This window comes from Ruditapes philippinarum, unplaced genomic scaffold, assembly GCF_026571515.1.
Source record: "Ruditapes philippinarum isolate M1 unplaced genomic scaffold, ASM2657151v2 ctg135_1_1_1_1, whole genome shotgun sequence".
Classification (NCBI taxonomy): Eukaryota; Metazoa; Mollusca; class Bivalvia; order Venerida; family Veneridae; genus Ruditapes; species Ruditapes philippinarum.
Genome location: NW_026862663.1, coordinates 151,771 through 173,860, shown reverse-complemented (window position 1 = coordinate 173,860; position 22,090 = coordinate 151,771). Strand labels below are relative to the sequence as shown.

At 30.5% G+C, this 22,090-nt stretch overlaps 1 protein-coding gene across 21 annotated transcripts in view; it reads left to right on the top strand.

Annotated features, from left to right (window-relative positions):
* The window catches only part of LOC132719778 (rap guanine nucleotide exchange factor 6-like), a 92,556-nt gene extending 77,660 nt beyond the window's left edge, over window positions 1–14,896 (top strand). For 12 of the 21 annotated variants that reach the window (XM_060703648.1, XM_060703645.1, XM_060703644.1 and 9 more), the window contains 8 exons: window positions 252–398; window positions 807–1,038; window positions 1,911–2,003; window positions 3,159–3,383; window positions 4,402–4,686; window positions 5,702–5,797; window positions 8,766–8,927; window positions 11,448–14,896. In XM_060703648.1, the coding sequence (XP_060559631.1) occupies window positions 252–398; window positions 807–1,038; window positions 1,911–2,003; window positions 3,159–3,383; window positions 4,402–4,686; window positions 5,702–5,797; window positions 8,766–8,927; window positions 11,448–11,488 (1,281 nt within the window). In that variant the 3' untranslated portion in view covers window positions 11,489–14,896. Of the gene's footprint in view, window positions 1–251; window positions 399–806; window positions 1,039–1,910; window positions 2,004–3,158; window positions 3,384–4,401; window positions 4,687–5,701; window positions 5,798–8,765; window positions 8,928–9,735; window positions 9,759–11,447 lie in introns of all 21 variants that reach the window. The other 9 variants (XM_060703658.1, XM_060703640.1, XM_060703641.1 and 6 more) reach the window with 8 other exon arrangements.
* Window positions 14,897–22,090: the final 7,194 nt, after the last annotated feature.

Sequence of the window (22,090 nt, the reverse complement as noted above, 5' to 3'; positions counted from 1 at the left end):
TCTTCCCACTTAATTAACAGGAGATGGTTTTGTCCATTTTTCCCACACTTGTTAATAAAGTTGTTTATTTGTAATACAAGTTGGTTACAGGAATGCATTTAAAAGTTCTTTGTTTAAGATTAAATAAACTTTAATTTCATAACCAGTAGAAAGAAAGTATTTTTTATTCATATTGTTTCATACTACCATAAAGTAACTACATTTTTACCTCATTTGTATTACATATTAGTTAAGTTTCTTGACTTTTTCAGATACCATTTTTCCCAGTAGTCAATAAAGATTTGACATTCATTGACCTTGGTAATGATTCCAAGGTTGATGGACTGGTCAACTTTGAGAAGCTACGTATGGTTGCTAAGGAAATCCGTCACATATGTAACATGTGCTCACCCAAATATGTAAGTTATTATAAACATCCGTTCTCTCCAGATTTCAAATTTGAAATGTTCAAATAATGATTTTCTATAATATTGAGTTGGGTCCAGTTTTATTGAATACAACTAGCATTATCTTAAAAAGAAAAACTGAAACAAATAATACTAGTATTTGTGCATCATTCTGTAATATAGAAGAAACATATATGCTCAAGTTCTAGATATTTTATGCTTTTAATTATCTCAAAGTAGGGGTGTATTTTCCCATGTATTTTCTCAGCAAGAGAAAGTCTTCATGCTTTAAAACAGTAAGAGTGTCACTTCTGGAAATGTGTCATACAGAAACACATTGGAGAAATTGAACTGAAAAAATAACAACAAGATAACATTTTTTTTCTCTGGTATAAATGTATTTTTGTAACCAACATACAGGATGTTAACACGATGTACTTGAATACACCAAGTGAGTACGACAGTTCACTCATATTCGGTGTAGCAACGATAAAACGTTCCAAAAATCGACGTGCCTCAGCTGTTCCAAATGCAAGGAAGATGTATGACGAGGCCCAGATGACACGTCGTGTAAAATCATACCTTAGTAATATACCTAGTATAAGAGATGAAGATAAACTGGCTGAATTATCTAATCAGTGTGAACCTCCAGGTAATACACAAAATATCATTCTTCTTGTAAATGAATGAAATGTTTCAAATACTTCAAATACTTAAATAAGTTTTGTATCAACTTCAAAAAGCCTTAGCTTTGCTGAATTGCAGTTGTTGTTTTTTCTCTATTAAATGACTATATAATGTATACAAATAGTAATCATCAGCCATTTTAAAGCTTTTGTATAAAAATAGCTCTAGGCAAAATATATCCAAAGTACATGTATGATACTTTTGATATTTTTTGCCAAAGCTATTTTACAATTTTTTTTAAAATGATCAATGATAATTGTATTTATTCAAAACATGAAATTACAATAATAGAATTTCTGAGACATAGACAAAGAAATTTAATACATAGAGGATATTTGTTTAGTTCAGTGTAGATCGGAATATATTTCACCGAGTGAGCACCAAAAGATATATTTCACGAGTGGCATAGCCACAAGTGAAATATGAACTTTTGGTGTTCACAAGGTGAAATATATTTCGATCTTACACTAAACTAAACAAATTTTCTTTTTATTATATGCAAAGAAACGTTTTTAAAAAGACATTAAACCTAATACTGAATGAAAAGCGCGCCAAATAATAATACAACGGGACGTCATTTACGACGTCACGTCATTAAGTTGGTACCCAGTACTGTGCACGCTGGTATTTCGCTGAAACAACGTAAGGGGCTTAAATTCAAAACAGTGAAATTATCAAAGTGGTAATTTCACTGTTTAAAACAGTGAAATTACCAGGTTTATATCACTGATATATTTCTATAAACCACCGAAAAGCATTTAATAAAAAGCAATAATGTTATTTTTATATAAATTATTTACATATGTTATTTGTGATACAATGTATGTATTATTACAGCAAAGAAGCCGGAATCCTCCCCTAACCTAAGTGCTAGCTCATCAAGTGTGTCCAGTGAGGAAAAGAAGCCTATCTATACAGGGCCTAAATTTGGTAACTACTATATTAATAATCCCTTGCTTTTGTTTCATACCTTTGTCTTGTCTTTACCTTCTTTTTACCTTTTTTTTTCCAAGAATAATTGCCCATTTTCAAGTTGTCTCATAAATATTGAAAACCATTTATTTTGCTGGCATACAAATTTAAGCCATCTTTGAATTAACATGCTATGATACCAAAATTGGAATTAGATCTTGTATTTATGGTTGTTGAAAAATCTGACAGATGAAAAGATCCGAGTGTTGTTTGATATATAAGAGTACACCATGTACTATGAAATTTATGAGGAGTTCAGCAATTGCAGATGCCAGCAAATTTAAAGTAGGTAATGATTGTTTTAGGTAATTAACTATCATATTCTGGCATAAAATGGAAAGAAATGTTCAGTGAACTACACTAAAACAAATACACTGTGTGTACTGTATAAAATACATCGGAACAATACAGTAGGATAACAAGAACTATATCCATCAATTTGCTTCCTCTTAAATAATTTCTATGCTTTATCAACTTTTGCGTTCTATGTTTGCTTTGCGTATGAACTTTTTACTTTTTTACATTCCCTGTAAAAACATTAACTATTAATAAATAATTTGTAACAGCAAGTCTTTAATATTACAAGAACCTTCAACATTAATGATTAAAAGAAAATAACTTTACACTCATTAGTACTGGCTGGTTCCAGGAACGGATTCGAGAGTGTTTCAATCAGCTTATAGGTCCTACAACACAATCAAACTGAAATAAATTAGAATAAAAGAAAATAAGTGTAGTGGTACATCATAGCTTTGTAGCAAATTGATGTTGAACTCATTCCATCTAAGAGCTACAGCAGCTTGGTCACTATCATTATACACAGCCAGACCAGTTTGTATTATCATGCAGTCTGACCATGATGGTAATCATCATGTTATTGTACATTTGATATAGTCAACTGATGATTTGAATCAGGAAATATCCACAATACAAAATCAGGTGTGATTTGTTCAGAAATCTGTTTGATTGGTACTCAATTCATGATAAATTGTTTGAGCATAGATGTTGTTCTTGAGGTTCGATAAAGACTTGCTGAAGAAGTTTGAACGCTTGTATTCTGTGGCATGTTTGTTGATGTTGCATGTTAGAATGACATTATTTCTCCCATGTCAGGTGCTGCCACCGTGGAAAATACTCGAAAACTAATGGCTTTAAGTGGCAAGATCAAACCCCACGACTCTAAAAACCCTCTACCTATAACTAGTCCAAACCTGTCATCAGGTGGGCGTCGTCAGCCGATGTCACCACGACATGCACGACCGACTCTCCATCTGTCCGCTGAGAGTTCATCAGTGATCAGTCTTAGTAATATAGCAAATAGGAAACCTAGTCGTACTGGTAAGATACATTATACACAACAAATGTATTATTGAAATACAGTGAACATATTGTTAAAATTTGTTATATTTGTTGTTTTATAATTAGATCTGGTCAAATCTAATACAATTTCTATACTTCTTTTGGATATTTGTGAGGACAAAATTAGTTTTGTCTTTAAATTTGAAACTCACACAGAGCTTTTCAACATCGACAAATTATAACTTTTTTATTTTATAAATTTTCTATTAAATTCTCTTTTCCAAAAATAACAATTAATGAAACAATTTGCTAATTCAATTTCTTTTTTTTGTTATTTTCCTTACAAAAAAAAACAAACAAACAAAAACATTTTGCAAATACTAATCTTTATTGATTATAATGTCAGAACTTTGGAGCGTGGTTTGTAGCACACAAAGCATTCTTAAAATGAAGATAAATAATGTTGATGTTGTAGTTTTCTTTATTTTCTGTTTGCATCTAAGTCTTAAGATATTATGCTTGTTAGTTTCTGTACGGAAATGCATGTATCTTTAAACTATACCAAAATATTGTTGTTTTGTTAAGAGAAAATTGCCCTATTTTTGTTTTGCTTCAAATTTGATTATTTTAGATTTCTCGTTTGCTTTTGATATTGTATTGTAATGATTTATTAATATTTGTGTAATCTATAGAAATAGAGAGGAACTTTAAAAAAAAAAAAAAAAAATGAGACCATTTCTAGCAATAATATTTAAAGTGATGCATGGTAATTCTTGATTTCTTATACCATTTTTTTCAACATCTCTCTATTTTTCCTCTAGATATATGGGAAAAATCAAAGTAGATAGTCCAATGAGAGATGAAATATTTCTGTTTTCAAAAATATGAATAGCAGAAAAAATAGCAGATTTATTACCAGAGTATTTCTTATAGTAGTGTAATACAGTTGTGTATTATATATGTGTATTATAGTTGTGTATTATATATGTGTATTACAGTTGTGTATTATATATGTGTGTTACAGTTGTGTATTATATATGTTTATTATTTGCTACAGGATCAATAGGGTCCACAGAATCTCAGAGTCCTACAGCAAGCATTAAGAGTACCCACAGTAGTCACAGTGCCCACAGCTTGCCGTCACATTACGAGTCAGACTCTAGCAGTCTCACTAGCACGTCAACTTATGACAACCACAGCTCTTGTTCAGCTCCGGTCACCAACTCGCCAGGTCCACCACGAAAACTGTCATCATCAGTTGCGAGTCATCACTCTTCATCATCACATCATCATCATCAGACTCATCATCAGGCACAGCATCCACATCATCCACCTCAGTCAGGTAAAAAATCATTTATTTGAACTTACTATTGAACAAACATTTCTTCTTAAAATTTCTGTAAAATTTTATTATATTAATCCAATTATTTTCAGGGCATGATAAAGTTTGACATTTTGTATAAAAACCTCAAGATAAGGGGCCTGAAATCTTTTAAGATAAGAGGCGTATTAATTTTTTCATCGTGGTGAATTATGAAGAACAGCAGGATTGATGGGAATGATGCTTTAAATGTTTATCATTTAAATGTTTTATCACCAGTCTCATGAGAAAGGGAAGATAGTCCTCAGCTTTTTGATTTTGATTTTGCCATATGCTACGGATGGCTATAAAGAACGCTTTTAATATTATGGTGTCATACGCTTTAGCTAATAAGCAAAATGATTTTAAGTTCAAACTAACACATGAATAAAACACATTATTAATATATGGTGGTTTGGAAACACTGTATATGATGCCAATACATTTCAAATGACTTTGGTACTGTTGACACATCTAGTGACCAACTTCACATTTAAACTGCAGTATTATACAGTGATCAGATAAAACTAAGTTAGGAAGAAGTGTGGATGAACTGAAACATTCTTATCTGTGTCTGTCAAATCTGAAAAAAATATTTCAAAAGTCATGCATGTTGACTATCCTGATCTTGTTCTAAAAAATCTTACTTTCATGAATGGAATAATTTGTTGCATGAATATTTGTCTGTTTTTAAGTTTCTTTTAAAAATCGTGAATTTTAAGAGAGAAAAATATGTGGAAAAAAACATATAAAATTTTCTTTGCTATGATTTCTCATTATATCTTTGCCAGTTGTGTCTTCTTAACAGAAAGTTTATTAAACATAAAATTTTGTATAGATAAACAAATGTATGTGTATCTCTTCATGATGTCTGTTGCTTTAATATGATTTTCTAAGACATGATAAAATCCAGTGCTCATTGTAAAACAACCCTGGTGTATTCCTGCTTTATGTGGGCTTTGAACTTTTAATCATGGTATGTGTGTGTTTGTTGCAGCGGGCAGTCCACAGTCGGCACCAGCAATACCACAGTCTGTACGACCCCCTCTACCTCCGTACCATGTTGTTATGCAAAACGTGCAAGGTACTTCTGGTGTGTGTTTATAGAACAAAGTTCAGTTACCTTCCTCACCTTAATAGCACACCATATACATACATGTGTGAATTGTCAAATAAAAAGGGACCTTTTTCATAGAAATTTTGATAATTTTTGCTTTTTAAATAAAAACCGAATCATTCAGCTAGAAGAATTAAAACTCAAAGGTTTCGTACTACAAGTACTACATTAATGAATTGGTCCCTTTCCTTGTGACTTCACACATAATTAATCTAACAGATTTCATTCTCCATTCAGCAGATCTCATTTTACCATCATTGTACTTAACCCCAGCACTGGAATGGTTGAAGCATGGTGTTAGTTTATGTTGTTGTCTTCATTTTGTTGTAACATTCCATTTATCATTTATTTCATTTTTTTTGCTCATTTTCACAGCTCTATCATCAAAACAATGTGGGTGTCTGTGTGTCAGTGCATGTTTTGTTACATTTATGACATTTAATGAGTGCATCACTAATGATATGGAACTAAATGTAGTTGTATGTGGAAATAATGTTGGTTTGACAGTGACTGTTAATTGTAATGTGTAGCTTATTGTGTAACATAGCTATTTCAAGTAGTGAATGACCAGAAATCATACAGTATATAGGAGGAATTTGATGCCTATATGGTTAGATAGAATGCATGAAAGAAGTTATCACACATCTTATGTAGCAAGCACAGCAAGTGTATAATGTTGTGACATTGGCTGCTTGTTGTACACTATAAATTTTTAGGTTAACCCTTACTCTGCTAAATATCTAAAATGGACTTGTCCATCTTTCAATCTGGACAAAACCATTCATTATTTTGGGAGAAAATTTGAAAATTATATACTGTCTGAATAAGGAAGACTATGATGAGTGCCTGCTGATGTTGCCAGGTCTACAATGGTGCCGTGGGTAGATACGGTTGCCACTAGTAGTTGATAGGTATAAGCATCCTGATATTATCACGGGTTAAGTTGTCAAGAAACAAACCAAAACTGCCAGTTATGCTGCACCATGCACACATCTTGCTGTAACTTGAATGTTATATAGGAACACTGACAGTGATTTCTTGTGATACCAATGTCAGCAGCACATAAAACATTATCTTAGTTTGTTGTCATATTTATGTTAAACATGCATGACTTTAGTTGTTTCATTTGTAGAATTATTATTTAAATACATCATGTGTGACTGCAGTGATAGAACATAGTGTCAATGATTTTGTATTTACGTTTGTTGTTGTAGTCAGTCTTGTTTTTGACTAGCATGTTCTTCATTTTTCTGTCCATTACATTTTTCATTGTTATAATAATTTGGTTAAACAGTATTTGTGTTTATGTTTAACTAACTTGTGTTTAATACAATCATCACATGAATATCATTATAATGGTGGGGAACAGGTGTCATTCAGTAAAATATCATTGTGTTATTACTAAACAGCTACTTGTTCTTATTTAAGAGAAAACCTTTATTAATCAATTAACTGTTCTAAATTTGTAAAGAAAATGGACTTGATCTAATTTATATTGCCATGTTTTCAATGTAAATGATTTTAATTTTGAAATTCTAAAATTCAATTAACCAGCAACCTAAAATTCAATTAACCAGCAACACAATGTTAACCATTTGAATTATAGAGTTGACATTGACTTGGGTTGAGAAGGCAAGGTGATTTTTCTGTTCAGATTGGTCAAATTTATTACTACAGTAGCTTACATATTTACAAGACATTCTTTTAAACATGGAGAGTTGTAGATTTAAGTCTGTTATAGAAATTCAGTATGCTTAACATAAAGGTTTGACAATTAAATATGAACATTTGGTTTGGGCATTCATTTTTACCATCTTCATTCTTTCATGTGGATTTATTTTGTTGCCTGTAACAGTGTTATTTAACTTCAAATTAATCTGGGAAATGCTGTTTTTTATCACTATCATATTAATGATCTGTAGAAGAAATTAAAACTTTTTATTGAAATAATCATTTGAAACATTACAATGATTTAAATTTTTGTAGCATGTATTTAATTAATAATATTTCTCATTTACTTTTATGATTTCTATGTCTATGTAGAATTTGATATTTTGTTAATATTTTAATAATTTTGCATTTTGGTTGATAATAATTATAACTTTCACTTTTTAACATAGGGGAGGTTAAAGCAATGGGTATATAGATATTTGCAATGTACAGATTTAATATAATATCATTTGGAATAAAAAAAGGTCAATCAAAGAAAGGATAATCTTGTGAGAAATGTGTGAGTCATAATCACATCAAGTGTTGTTTCATATACATTATATTGTCACCAACAATATTGTAACACTTGCCCCCTATATTTATCTTATAATCGCACTGTTAAACGGGCTTCACACAAAATAAAGAAATGTCCCTGAATTTTCTGTAGTTTTAAGGATATGGTAATGCTTGGTAAAATATATATTACAGTGATTCTGAATTAAAGTGTTTCTAGAGATTTAACTAATTGATCATATAGAGAGAAAATGTGAAAAAATACATTTCTGTACAGTCAGCTATGTTCATTGTTATCGAGTTTTTACCCAAATAGATTTGTTATCATAAAGCATAATACTTATAGGGGATCATTTACTGTTGTAGAAATTTGATGACTTACGTCTACCGCTCTATGACTGCATTAGGTGTCTCATTCTGCTTGAGGGCTCATATTGGTTTATTTAAGGTGTATGAGGGGATATTGCTGGGCTGTTCTGCTTACAAATTCAATGCTTATAATTGTGAAACATTGTATGGTTTAAATTAGGACAGGGTAGCTTACAGCTTGAGGTTGCTGTTACTATCATCACATGTACATACTCATTGCTTTAACCTCACATATTTATCTTTGTTAACTATTATCGTAGCATGTTTTTATCTTTTCCTGGATGCATTCTAACATATTTTACCTGGGTTTATTTTTATATCCTTGCTTTTCTATTTCTCTCCCAATTCACAGCTAACAGTCAGTACATCCACAACACTTACACAAACGTGCGTCGTCCGCCACTCCCCGATTATCAGTCAGCCACTCATATGGCGCAGGTGGCGCGTCAGAGGCACAAACAGTGGGCGGGGTCTAACAAGTATTATAGGGAAGAAGATTTTGACCATACTCAGGGTATGTGCCAGTTGTTTGAAACGATGTTGTCTGTGTGCTCTAAATATACCAATAATTACCTCCCTTTTTAAACATGCAACATGATACTATACTCTTGTTATGAAATAATCTTAATGTTGTAGAAATGTGCTGTCCTTTATCGAATTAATTAATCTACACATAGGAAGATTCTTGTACATCTACTTGATATTGAAGCGTTGTCTTTAATATTTTAAGCTCATTTGTATATATGCTAAGCTTCTGTCAAAGTATTGCACAAAGCAGATTATGTTATAAGCAATAAACAATGCATTTTTTGTTGCCCTGCAAGATGCCGGAATGTATTTATTGTCATAAAACATATCTGCAGAAAATGCTTCAATTAATTGTCAACATATATTATTCCAATATGCTTAAAAATATATCATGTTTATGGCAAATACTGAAATATATGTAGTAACAAAGTCCCTGATAATCAAAGCAAAAAGGAAAATTATATTAAAAAAAAAGAAAAAAAGAAGTAGATTAAGGACATTTCAGGATTTTTCATATAGACATATAGGCTGGATTCAAACTGTTCAACATAATTTCTTTAAACTTGGCATGTTGTTACATTATAATGACAGAAATATTTTTGGCCCAAAAAAATTGAGTGTCACCAAAAAGAAATTCTATTGAACAATTTTATTTATATTGCCTATATATCAATATGAAAATTACCGAAAACATCTTTAAAAGAGAGATCTTCCATATTTGCTGCAGTATCTTATTATTTTCATAAATAGTTGAACACACAAAATTATGATAAAAGATAAATTGGTTATTCCAGTCCATGATGACTATTTCATCTAAGTAAGTTTATTCTTGTGGTTTACAATGTTTGTAGTCCATGTTTGTATACAAGTTATAGAGTAGCCAATCAGAAAGAGGCTTTCAAAACTCTTTGTTTTTTGTGAATGCAGATGATGATAATATTTTATATAATGATATTTGTGCATTTGACTAAGTGTTCTTATTAATAATATCTTTATTTTGATAACTAATTGTAACATAATTTTACATAGGTTTTGGATGAATGTGTTGTGGAGTTTTCTATATAGACAAAGTTTTTTCTAGCATTAATTATATGTTTATTTGATAATTAGAATGTAAATTTATCATTTTATATGTAGAAAAATTAGATGTTTGAAATAAGTATTATGGTTACAGATTTTGTCTGCTTAAAATAGTTTAGTAACCTATTTCTGAAATAACCTATTTCTGAAATCTAAACAATCTTTTATTGTGACATAAGACTTGAAATAATTAGAAAGTAATATTAATAATATTAGGGGAAAAAACCAAGTTATACAAAGTTAGAGCAGGCTGATTGAGTGTATTTTATTACATGGCTAGTAATGTTTAGGTTGTGGAGTGATTTAAAGTCAACATTTTGTAGTACAAACATTGTTGTTTCTTGTTAATCTAAGAACTGTAATCAAGCAGCTTACAGTATTAAGTCTGGTCAGATTGCTAATATGTGTAGACTGGTCTGGACCTATACTGGTGGCGTATACAATTCATTAGTGCTACAGTCTCAAAACAGTTAAATTCTTTTTTTGGAATTATATTGAAAAGCTTATAAGTTTTCTTAAAGAATATCATAAATCAAAACCCTGTTAGAATCATTTTAGAATCTAAGATGGCATGATGGGTAAAAAATTTGTTAGACTTATATTAGAAAGCTGTTACGTGATCTAGAAACAGATGATAGGTTGAACTACACATGGAAACATGTGAGGAAGTTGTTAAGTATTTAGGGGATAATAGGTTATACCCAGGTGCTCAATTACACATGAATAATGCATGGCAGGTTTGGAACGTAAAAAAAGACAGTTATTCACTATATATAAATATAATACACATTAAGCTGCTAAGATCATGTCATTTGATAAAGTTGGCTTAATTGTTAGAAATCTTTACAAAAAATGTTGATGTGTAAAATTTACCATATGAATTTGTTATTAATTGTGTATTAGTGATAAATGTATTTATTTAACATAATTCAGTCACATTATTTTTATTGGCATCATCAATTTATATCGAAAGAGAATGACCATATTTGTAGTACTGTATGATTTTATAAAGTATTTTCCTAGATAATAAACAAAGTGGAATGTTTTCCTTTGCATGAAATTTTGATCATTCTTACTTTATTGCAATAAGAATTGTTAACTGCTTATTATAAGAACATACATATGACAAAAATATAATGTTTGATAAAAAGTAAATTTATACTGCTACAAAGGAAATAGAGTAAAAGCAAACTTGTATATCTCTTTTGTAATTGAACAAGAAATGTAGTGTAAAAATCGAATTTATTAAAACACATAATCAGAATTGTTTTTGTACTTCTTCAATTTTGTGACAAGTTGGGTTTTAATTTGAGCATGAATTGCACTGAATATAGTGTTTTAGGAATAAAGCTGTTATTTCTTATCTTTCTTAAAGTTTTTTTTTGTTATTTGCTCTTTCATAAAATGGACTTTCTTATTTTTCCAGGTGTGCATGATGATGAAGAAGAAATCGTTTCAGCAGTATGACCTGTTCCTATGGAAACAGAAATAAGAGTGGTGAACATGGCAACCAGTCCCTTTCAACCAGACCATGTGACCTTTGACAACATTTTGACATAGCTACCTTGTTGTAAATGTCATTTAAAATAATCTGGTGAAAGTGCTGCAACTTTGGTCTGATTCTTTGTTGCCATGGTAACTTTGACCTTGAGATGATGAATGTATGACCTTGATATGGTTAAGGTCAGCGATGTTGAATGAGCTAAAAGGAGGAGCACACCTCAAATATATCTGTGATAGCTGTTTAACAGCATGTATATATTAACATGTGTCAGTGTTGGGTGTACAATGAGGTGGTAGGGGATGGAGACTGGGGTGCATTGTTTCTAGTATGAGCTAGACGTGAAGTAAAGGATGATTGTACAAGAATTCTACAAGTTAAAAAAGTATTGAGGTTTTTATTGAAAAGAACAATGTAAAGTTAACATTAAATGAAGACAGGAATGATATTGCAACATAAATGGTGCCAGTATAAGTTATAGACATAGTGCTTAGTGAGGCAAAACTTACTGTGGAAGATATGAAGAAAAAAGGAAGTAAGATAATTTGGAGAGATGAATAGTGATACAGAGATATTTTACAATGTTTACAATGTTTTAATTGTTTGACATTGTCTTGTTTTACCTGTCAGGAGAAGTAAAACAATGCAGGAACATTTTGATGTCACAGAGATCTGAGAGCTTTGAAGTATATAAACAAATCTTGCCTAAATTAACTAGCATTTGTAGGAAACCAGTGCTTTTTGTATGGGATATCTGACAATCAAGTCTTGTATTTTAAATATATACAGAGAAACATTTAATGTAAGAGTGTATTTTATATGTTACTAGTTTTATTTCTCATACACAGAAAGGAAGAAAAGAGTGTTTTAACCTTGACCCTGCTGTAGACTCAAGTGATTACCCCTTGGTCACTGGTATATAGTATTAGCCAGGCCAGCCTCTGTGCAGTCTCACGAGGCTCTGTACTAATAGCTGACCATTTAAAATTTTCATCTTGATATCCCCAAAATTGATAATGGGCATTTTCTTAAAAACAAAAGCAGACAAGTCCATTTTAGAGATTCAGCAGGTTTTGGGTTATAGGACAACAATATTAGTCAGAATACAGGACAGTATTCAATGTCATCATTCATCATGATTAATCTACTTTGATTTGAAATGCTAAGCTAAATTACTTAATTAACAATTCAATTTATATATTATAAGATCTAGTAGATCAGACAGTTGTACAATGTAATGTACTGCTAATCTTTTTTTGTACAAAAAAGGTTTTGTTGAAGAAAATAAATTTTTCTTAACATTTTGAACTAATTTCCTACTAACCTAAGTAATTCAGGGCAGTAAATACTGATTTTAATTTTATTATTATTATTTTTAGTACAGTGACTGTTTTATATGAATATATTTTTTATTTTGTACACATTGAAGGCACTTTTTAAGGAAAAAGTCTTTTTAAAGGACAATATTTTGATGTAAATGATTAGTTTTTAGTATTTTAGTTAGATTACTGATGACTTATTAGGTTTGAATAAGACAAGTGTGCAATATTGAGATTTTTTGGATATGTAAATATTATATTAATAATAAAAATTCACAGTGTACTGATCAATTAAGGTAAATTGGTTCCTTTACCTCAATAATGGTTATGTTATTGTTAACAATTATTTGCTCCATAGTTTCTTTCGATTAATCTTCTTTGGTTATTATATTTAGGTACTAAATATTTCCAACAACAACTGTAAAGACTGTTGCATTTCATTAATTGGGACCAATGTTATGTTGTTCCACGACCATACAAACAACTATTTTACAAATTATAAGAAAGAAAGTTTCCATTTTTGTCAGTGTTTTATACAATCATAACACATTGTTTCTGGCCTAAACTCATGTTTTAAAATTCATAGAGATTTATGTCAAATATCATATTAACCACCTTGACAAAATTTTACCTGTATTTTGTCGTACTTTTCATTTAGAATCGTAAAGAATTTCCAGTATAGAAATGCTTGAAATAATATTTAAAGGTACTCATTCTGAATAACATTATCTATCCATCTCCTAATTATGTCCAACTCCTTGCGGGGACATAGACAATATAATCTACGAAAGATGACCACTTTACAGTGACTGACCAGTACATACATATGATTTCAGAATATTTTCATACTTAGGTACATATTGTATATTGATATAATTATTTATTTATATAAGATGCATCGTATGTCTTAAAGTATGTAACAACTCAGATTTGGGTTATGATGGCTCCATGATTGGTTCAAATATAGAATATTATCTTTAACTTTGTTAATAACATAGTTATTTATACATCTGTAGTTAACTTATTATATTTGATAATTTTGAGTAAATTTATTATCAAATTATCATAATTAAAAAAAAAAGTTGTTTTAAATATTGAACATGTTATATATTCAGTATTGCACATTGTGTAGTATTACGTTGGCAGTTATAAAGAAAAGATAGAGCTGAATAATACATGTATATGAGAAGATATCTGAATAACAAAACATAATTAATCAGAAAGTTACACACCCATAATTATAATATTTTAATCATGGTTTATATACAGGTAGACAAAAAAAGGACAGGAATTATTATGTTACATCCCAAATTATTGGAAGTGAAATAAAAATATACTAAACTAGACATTTTCACACTTGTAGTGTTTTTAATTTTATTAACAACTTGTAGACACAGAAATAATAGAGAAGTAGGAAAGAAATATACATGGTTAGATATTTATTTTAGCTTTATATAATGTAACTTGACATCATATCTGATGCCATGTTTAATCATTATTGTGGATATATATTAATGTTCAGTTCTATTCTTTAACCAGCAATTACTGCAAAAACTGTTAGAATAAAAAATAATAACTTCAAATTATTGATTTTAACTTAATTTTTTTAATTCTTAATGCTAATTTTAATAAGTAATTATATTTCCATTAATGAAACCTGGTTGGACAGGTGAATATTACTAATTAAAAATCAGAACTCACTGTTACTAAACTTCAAACATTTTTTTTGTTTGGTGATTTTTATATTCTGCATCAGATACATTTATTCATCAATGTGATCATTTACTCAACAGGGTATGCAGAGTTTGACATAACAACATTTAAACAAAGAAAGTATTAACATTTTACAGTACATTGACAAAGACACAAATATACAAATATGTTTGGCCTGAAATAAATTGAAATATGTGTTCATTTGTTGGTGTAAAGTTGAATGCAGGCCATTACTGTTATATCATTTTATCATGTGTGTATATATACCCTACTTTATGAGAGATTATCACTGATTATCATTATATTATTGAACCCTGAATAAAATATGAAAGTAAACATGAATTATGATGTTTATGTTTTATTTATATTCTTTATATATTTTTAAATGCCTGCAAAAATTTCATTGCACCTGGTCATTTGTCCGTCACTCTGTCATTTATAAGTTTTTGTGTCCGGTCTGTATCTTTTGAAATGGTGGAAGGAAATTGAAATACTTGGCAGAAATGTTAACCATAATGAGATGATGTGCAGAGCGCAGGTTTCACATTGTTCCGGTCAAGGTCACAGTCATTTTGTATCAATTTCAAAATTTTGTGTTCCCTTTTGAACCAATAGAAAGAAAATTAAAACTTTTTGGCAGAAGTATTACTAATAATGAGACATTGTGCAGAACACAGGTTTGGGCTTCCTGAGATCAAAATTGCCGGCCCTGGGTCACTTGATTATAGAACTAGAACTCCACGAGTCGGATGTGTCGCCTTGTAAACAGTATAGCTGTCATCTTAAATATAGGTTATTTATAAACATGCTCTTATAGTGTACCTTTAACTTTAGTAGCATTTGAACTGACATCAGGATTAATAAAACTGTTATCAAAAAAAAATACCATGGAAAAGCTTTACACTAACAGATCAAATGGAAGACTCTGTGATGGATTCTTCAGCACTGTGCTTCAGGTCAATGAAAAAAGCTTACATACCAAATTTGGAGTCAATCAAACTTATAGTGACCAAGATATGCTCTGGACAAGCCTATTGAGTAAGAAAATTAACAAAGGGCAATAACTCAAAAATCATGAAGTGTAGAGTACAAGTTCTTGTGCACTGTACTTCTTCTCAATGAGATCTATCATCCTATGAAGTTTCAAGTTGATAGCTTTGAAAGTGTAGGAGAATTGGCCCAGACAAAAATAAAGTATGAAAATTAACAAAGGGCAGTAACTTAAAAATCATGAAGTACAGAGTACCAGTTTTGTGCACTGCACTTCTTCTCAATGAGATCTATCATACTATGCAGTTTCAAGTCCATAGTTTTTATAGTTTATGAGAAATGGCCCGGACAAAAATAAAGTATGAAAATTAGCAAAGGGCAATAACACAAAAATCATGGAGTACAGAGTACCCATTTTTGTGCACTGCACTTCCGGTCATCTCAATGAGATCTATCATCCTGTGAAGTATCAAGTCCATAGCTTTTATATTTAAGGAGAAATGTCCTGGGAAAAAATGAAATATGAAAATTAACAAAGGGCAATAACTCGAAAAAATAAGAAGTGCATAGTACCAGTTTATGTGCACTGCACTTCTTCTCTATAAGATCTATCATCCTATAAAGTTTCAAGTCCATAGCTTTTATAGTTTAGGAGGAATGGCCCAGACAACAAGAGCTGTCACAGGAGACAGCCAAGCTCGACTAATAAAATACTGGACGAAGTAAGGAGGACAAAACTATGAAAGAAAAATCAATTATGTATAATTATGTATTAAGTTATAGTAAAAAATAACATTTGTTAAAATAAATTCCAAGATCAAGGGAAATAATTCTAGAAATAGTCACGCTAGAGTTATGAACCTTGTAACACAACATGTATGTAATGATAAGAAGTATATATTTGAAGTTTGAAGTAGATACCTTAAAAAGTAACAAAATTATAATATTTCTTAAAGAAAATCCTAAGTTCAAAGAGAAATAAATCTGTAAAAATTACTTCAAGAGTTATGAACATTGTCACATAAAATATAATAGAGAAATAAATCTGTAAAAATTACTTCAAGAGTTATGAACATTGTCACATAAAATATATTTGATTATAAGGAATAAGTATTTGAAGTTTGAGGTAGATACCTTTAAAACTAAAAAAGTTATAGTAAAAAATAACATTTTTCTAGTAAAAAAATCTAAGTTGATGAGGAGATAATTCTTGCAATATTGGTGCTAGAGTTATGAACCTTGTCACATAAGATGTGGATGATGATAAAGTACATTTATTTGAAGTATGAAGTTGATCCCTTTAGAAATAAATAAGTTACAGTAAAAAATAGTATTTTTTAAAGAAAATTCTAAGTTCAAGGGGAGATAAATCTGAAAATATTGGACCTTGTCACATAAGATGGGGATGATGATAAGGTACATATATTTGAAGTATGAGGTTGATCCCTTAAGAAATAAAGAAGTAACAGTAAAAAATAGTATTTTTTAAGGAAAATTCTAAGTTCAAGGGGAGATAAATCTGAAAATATTGGTGCTAGAGTTATGAACCTTGTCACATAAGATGGGGATGATGATAAGGTACATATATTTGAAGTATGAGGTTGATCCCTTAAGAAATAAAGAAGTAACAGTAAAAAATAGTATTTTTTAAGGAAAATTCTAAGTTCAAGGGGAGATAAATCTGAAAATATTGGTGCTAGAGTTATGAACCTTGTCACATAAGATGTGGTTGATGATAAGGAACATATATTTGAAGTTTGAAGTTGATACCTTAAGAAATGACAAAGTTATAGTGAAAAATATTTTACTGCACCAAAACTTTAATCTGAAATCTGGACGCCGACGCCGGGGCGAGTAAGACAGCTCTCCATATACTTTGTATAGTCGAGCTAAAAATAGAGTATGAAAATTAACAAAGGGCATTAACTAAAAAATCATTAAGTACAGCGTACCAGTTTTTGTGCACTGCACTTCTTCTCAATGAGATCTATCATACTATGCAGTTTTAAGTCCATAGTTTTTATAGTTTAGACAAAAGTAAAATATGAAAATTAGAAAAGGGCAATAACACAAAAATCATGAAGTACAGGGTACCAGTTTTTGTGCACTGCGCTTTATCTCAGTGAGATCAATCATCCTATGAAATTTCAAGTCCATAGCTTTTATAGTTTATGAGAAATGGCCATGACAAAAATAAAGTACTTAGTATGAAAATTAACAAAGAGCAATAACTCAAAAAATAAGAAGTGCAGAATACTGTTTCTTGTGCACTGCATTTTGAGTCATTGAAAGAAGCATGCATACCAAGTTTGGAGTTAATCCGACTTTTAGTGACTGAGTTAGACTGCGGGAAGCTGCCGTCGAGAAAAGTAACCCCCCTCTATGTTGCCTTTTTCAAGGCAACACAAAAACACATTTATTGTGTAAAAATACAAAGTCCAGAGCCTAGATATTTGGCATGTAGCATCAATGTGTAGATTTCTACAAAAGTTATATTAATCATGACCCTCATGTCAAAATTGGCCCTGCCCCGGGAGTTACTTGCCTCATGTAGACTAAGGTAAAGGAAAACGCATCTTTTTGTGGATCTATACTATGTCTCTATATTTGGCATAAAGCATTGCCTAGTAGACTAAAAGTTTTATGAATCATGCACTGGGGGTAAATCATGCCACCACCTTGGAGGTCATATAATATTATAAGTATAATAGTAAAACATTTTTCAGACAAGTTTGTTTTGGTCTCTAACTGAAAGATTATTTTTAAATACTCAGACAAATTTACATGTATATTGCGCTGTCTTTGCTGTGCTCTTGTTGATGTTGTTTTCATTATTGCCATGTTCCAGTTGCCTTTTTTCTGCAAGAACTATATTGCATGTTTAGTACAAACTACTTGCAGCATTACTTTACTAAGAACACACTGCTATTCTAGGGTCTCAGCAGGGTACCCCTAATTTCTGCTCAGAATTTCAGTTAAGGTTTTAAAAACCACCCTAATATTTCCTCTAACATATTTTTTTCAATATGGCATATTTCTTCATGACATTGGCAAAAGTACATATTTGTTGTCATTGAATTATTACATAATTGTTCTTTAAATTTCATTTAAAGCTACATTAAATGAATTTCTTAAAAACAGAAATAGCGCCATTTCATTAGTATATTTGGTTACATATCGACTCCAGATCTTATTATGGTGTCAAGGCAACCAAAATGAGTTTTATAAGCATAAACATCTGCAACCTCACTGTGGCGAAATCGGAATTTGCATGAGAAACTCCGCCTTCGGATCATCCTTACATCAATATTAAATCAACAAACATGACCATAAGTAGCAGTCCTAATATAACGGTATATTTACGCTTTGTAACGGTTGTTTTCATACAAATTTAATATTTTTATGAGATGATGACTCTTTCCTGAACGCCATGCCAAGTGCACCGTGAAGCTAAAACGGTTAAAGTGTGTATGCACATGAAAATCTCGTATTTGCTGTTCTGTATAGCAACTATAACCCCGTGACGTAGCACATACATGAACTGATTATAGTCTTCATTTGCATGTTAAAATTCGTATACGAACTTTAGTGTTACCGTGGGGTTTTCCGTTTAAAATCGTAATTTATGAACAATATTTGATGAGATGTACAACAATACTGTTAAAAAGGTTAATAAAACAGTAGAATGCTTGGTTATTAGGCCGACGGCAAAATATTTTATTTAATGTAACTTTAAGCATTTAAGTACACTTTGAGCAAGATTTTAGTGGTGAGCTCCTGTGACATCAGGGTTACCTACAATTTTTATAAAGAACATTTCTTTAACCAAACAGTAGAGATTGTCCAAACTTCACAAGAAATGTACCTACAAAAGTTATATGAAAGGTTCCATTTTGATGCATATGTACAGAACCTAGAATAAGACTCAGAAATTAAAATCTTTGTAAAAACAAATCTTCTTGAAAAATAAAATGCCCATAAGCTATATTGTATGTAGCCTTTCTTTATAATCCTCTGCAAAACTTGTTTTCATCAAGTCTCAAATGTCAAAAATGGTCTTCAAATAGACTTGTAGAGAAAAATAAAATGTACATTTAAATCTCTGCAAGAAAAAGTCCTAAAGTTTAGATATTTGGCATGTGGATCTCGTAAAAAAGTTGCAGAAGTTTTGCCCCTCTAAATAGTATTTCTTAATGGCTCTCTACAAAAGTGATACAAACCATGGCCCTTCTCCAAATGGGTCACTTATTCTGCAAAAATTTTCTTCTCAGTAACTCGAGAACCTTTAAAAGGTGGTCACATTTATATGAATTTGAGTAACAAAGGGCCATAACTCAATATCTGACAGAGTTGGATTTTTTACAACATTTGGTGAGCCTTGTCACCCTATTCATATTTACATTGCTCTTAAGTTTCAACTGAGTCTATAATATAGATCTGGATAGAATGATAGATAGACAACACTCGGTATTTATAGCCATGGGATCATCAAAATTGTTACATCATGTAAAAGATAACAAAAAACACAACAGTTTGTTTTAAATAAATTATTTTATTATGACCAACATAATCACAGAATGATAAATGATAAAATTGTATGATATAGATAACAGATACACTATAATATTTTGTCAAATTAACAACAATTTATTCAATGCTACATACATGGTTATAATACAAATGCAATCATTTAATGCTAAAAATGAACAAAAAATTCCATTTTTTCATTTCATACACCAATGTCTCACTTTAATCTCATAAAAATACATTTATTTTTTACATGTAAGTAATTATATACATCAATATACCTATAACTGTCAATAAAAATATAAAAGCTGTAACTGGGGAAACGCATAATTCATTTACACTAATTATCATAAAATACATTATAAAACTTGCAAATGCTGTAGTCCGCAAGCACTTATTTTATACAATTTGTATCATATTCATGTTCCAAAGTGTATTATAACACTGATTATATTGAGAATTGTTACAATTTAACTCTATCCCTGCTTCTTCTGTATTTAAACTGTCCGATAAAATTTAGGAAATTGCTAAAAAATACAGCAGCCAAGAGCATATTCTATACAAGCATGAAAGTTTTAGAATTCACATATTATAAGAATAAACATATTGCTATATGTCCAGGAACAATGAGTTCAATGAGATTTTAATACTAACAGATACTACCAGTATAAGGCCTGGTCAGACTGCATGGATGTGTAGGCTGGCTGGGTTCTATACTAGTGGCAAAGACTTAACAGATTCCAGTAAATTTAAAGGGTTAATTTTTTTTATCTAAGTTCAGTTGTGAACTTAATTTTTACAACTTAAAATATAAATTAAACAAATAAACCAGAAGAAAATGTTGTCACTTATTACTTTTTTTTCAGGGGTTGGCACACAACTGCCTTCATTTGTTTTACATGCAGGTATTTAACAATTCCTAGTTACAATGAAGCAACATCAACATAGTCAATAAAATATTACAGACAAAAAATAGAACAAAATACTTATGATTGTCTATTTTATACTGAAAATGTGTATAATTAGCCCTTTTTATATAATATAAAGTTTACCATATTAGTCTTGGTATATATCACAGAGACTCACTACAAACTAATACAAGCTGGTAACCTAGCATAAATACATGTTGACTGGTATTACCAATGTTGACTGGTATTACCAATGTTGACTGGTATAACCAATGTTGACTGGTACAACTAATGTTGACTTATATTACCAATGCTGACTGGTATAACCAATGTTGACTGGTACAACTAATGTTGACTTATATTACCAATGCTGACTGGTAAAGCCATTGTTATGGTTTAAACTTCAGGAGGGTTCTTAAATTTGTGGATTGTGTATTTTAGAAAGAAAATATAAAACAAAATAAAATGCAAGTAATGTATTGTAAATAATCATATGGTAATTTGTTGATTGGTCTTAACATGAAAACCACGAAAATTAGTGTTCCATGAATAATAGTGATTTTGCAGTAACCTGTTTATTAACATTGCAAGTTGAAATTTACCGGTATCCAAAAATCACAACCAATCTGAACTTATAAATAACAATATGGACAATACTTAACCATATTTATCTCTATAAATCTCTTTTCATTAATGTATGTTTCCATTTTGGTATTTTGGCATAATTTTGAGTCCTATATAGGCTTACATATAAAGTGAATAGCAAAAACTAAACATGTAACGTGTGGTAAATTATATGACTTACCAAAATTACTTTAAAAGTAATTGATGATCATTGATTATACACGATGAGATGTAATTATACAAATAAGATACTGGTTTGGTAAACAAAATACTTCAATATCCTTATAAAAGTAAATGAACAATTCTTTACATTGCACATTTTCTATATCATTATACACAATGTACACTGATCCATGTTGATGCTTTGCTGACATAATTCATATTCACAAGAATTGCCAGTCTCCCAACAATGCCATTCCACCTTTCTTATTCTATCTTTTTGAATATGTCTGTAACTATTTTTTTACACACCTTTTTTCTTAACAAG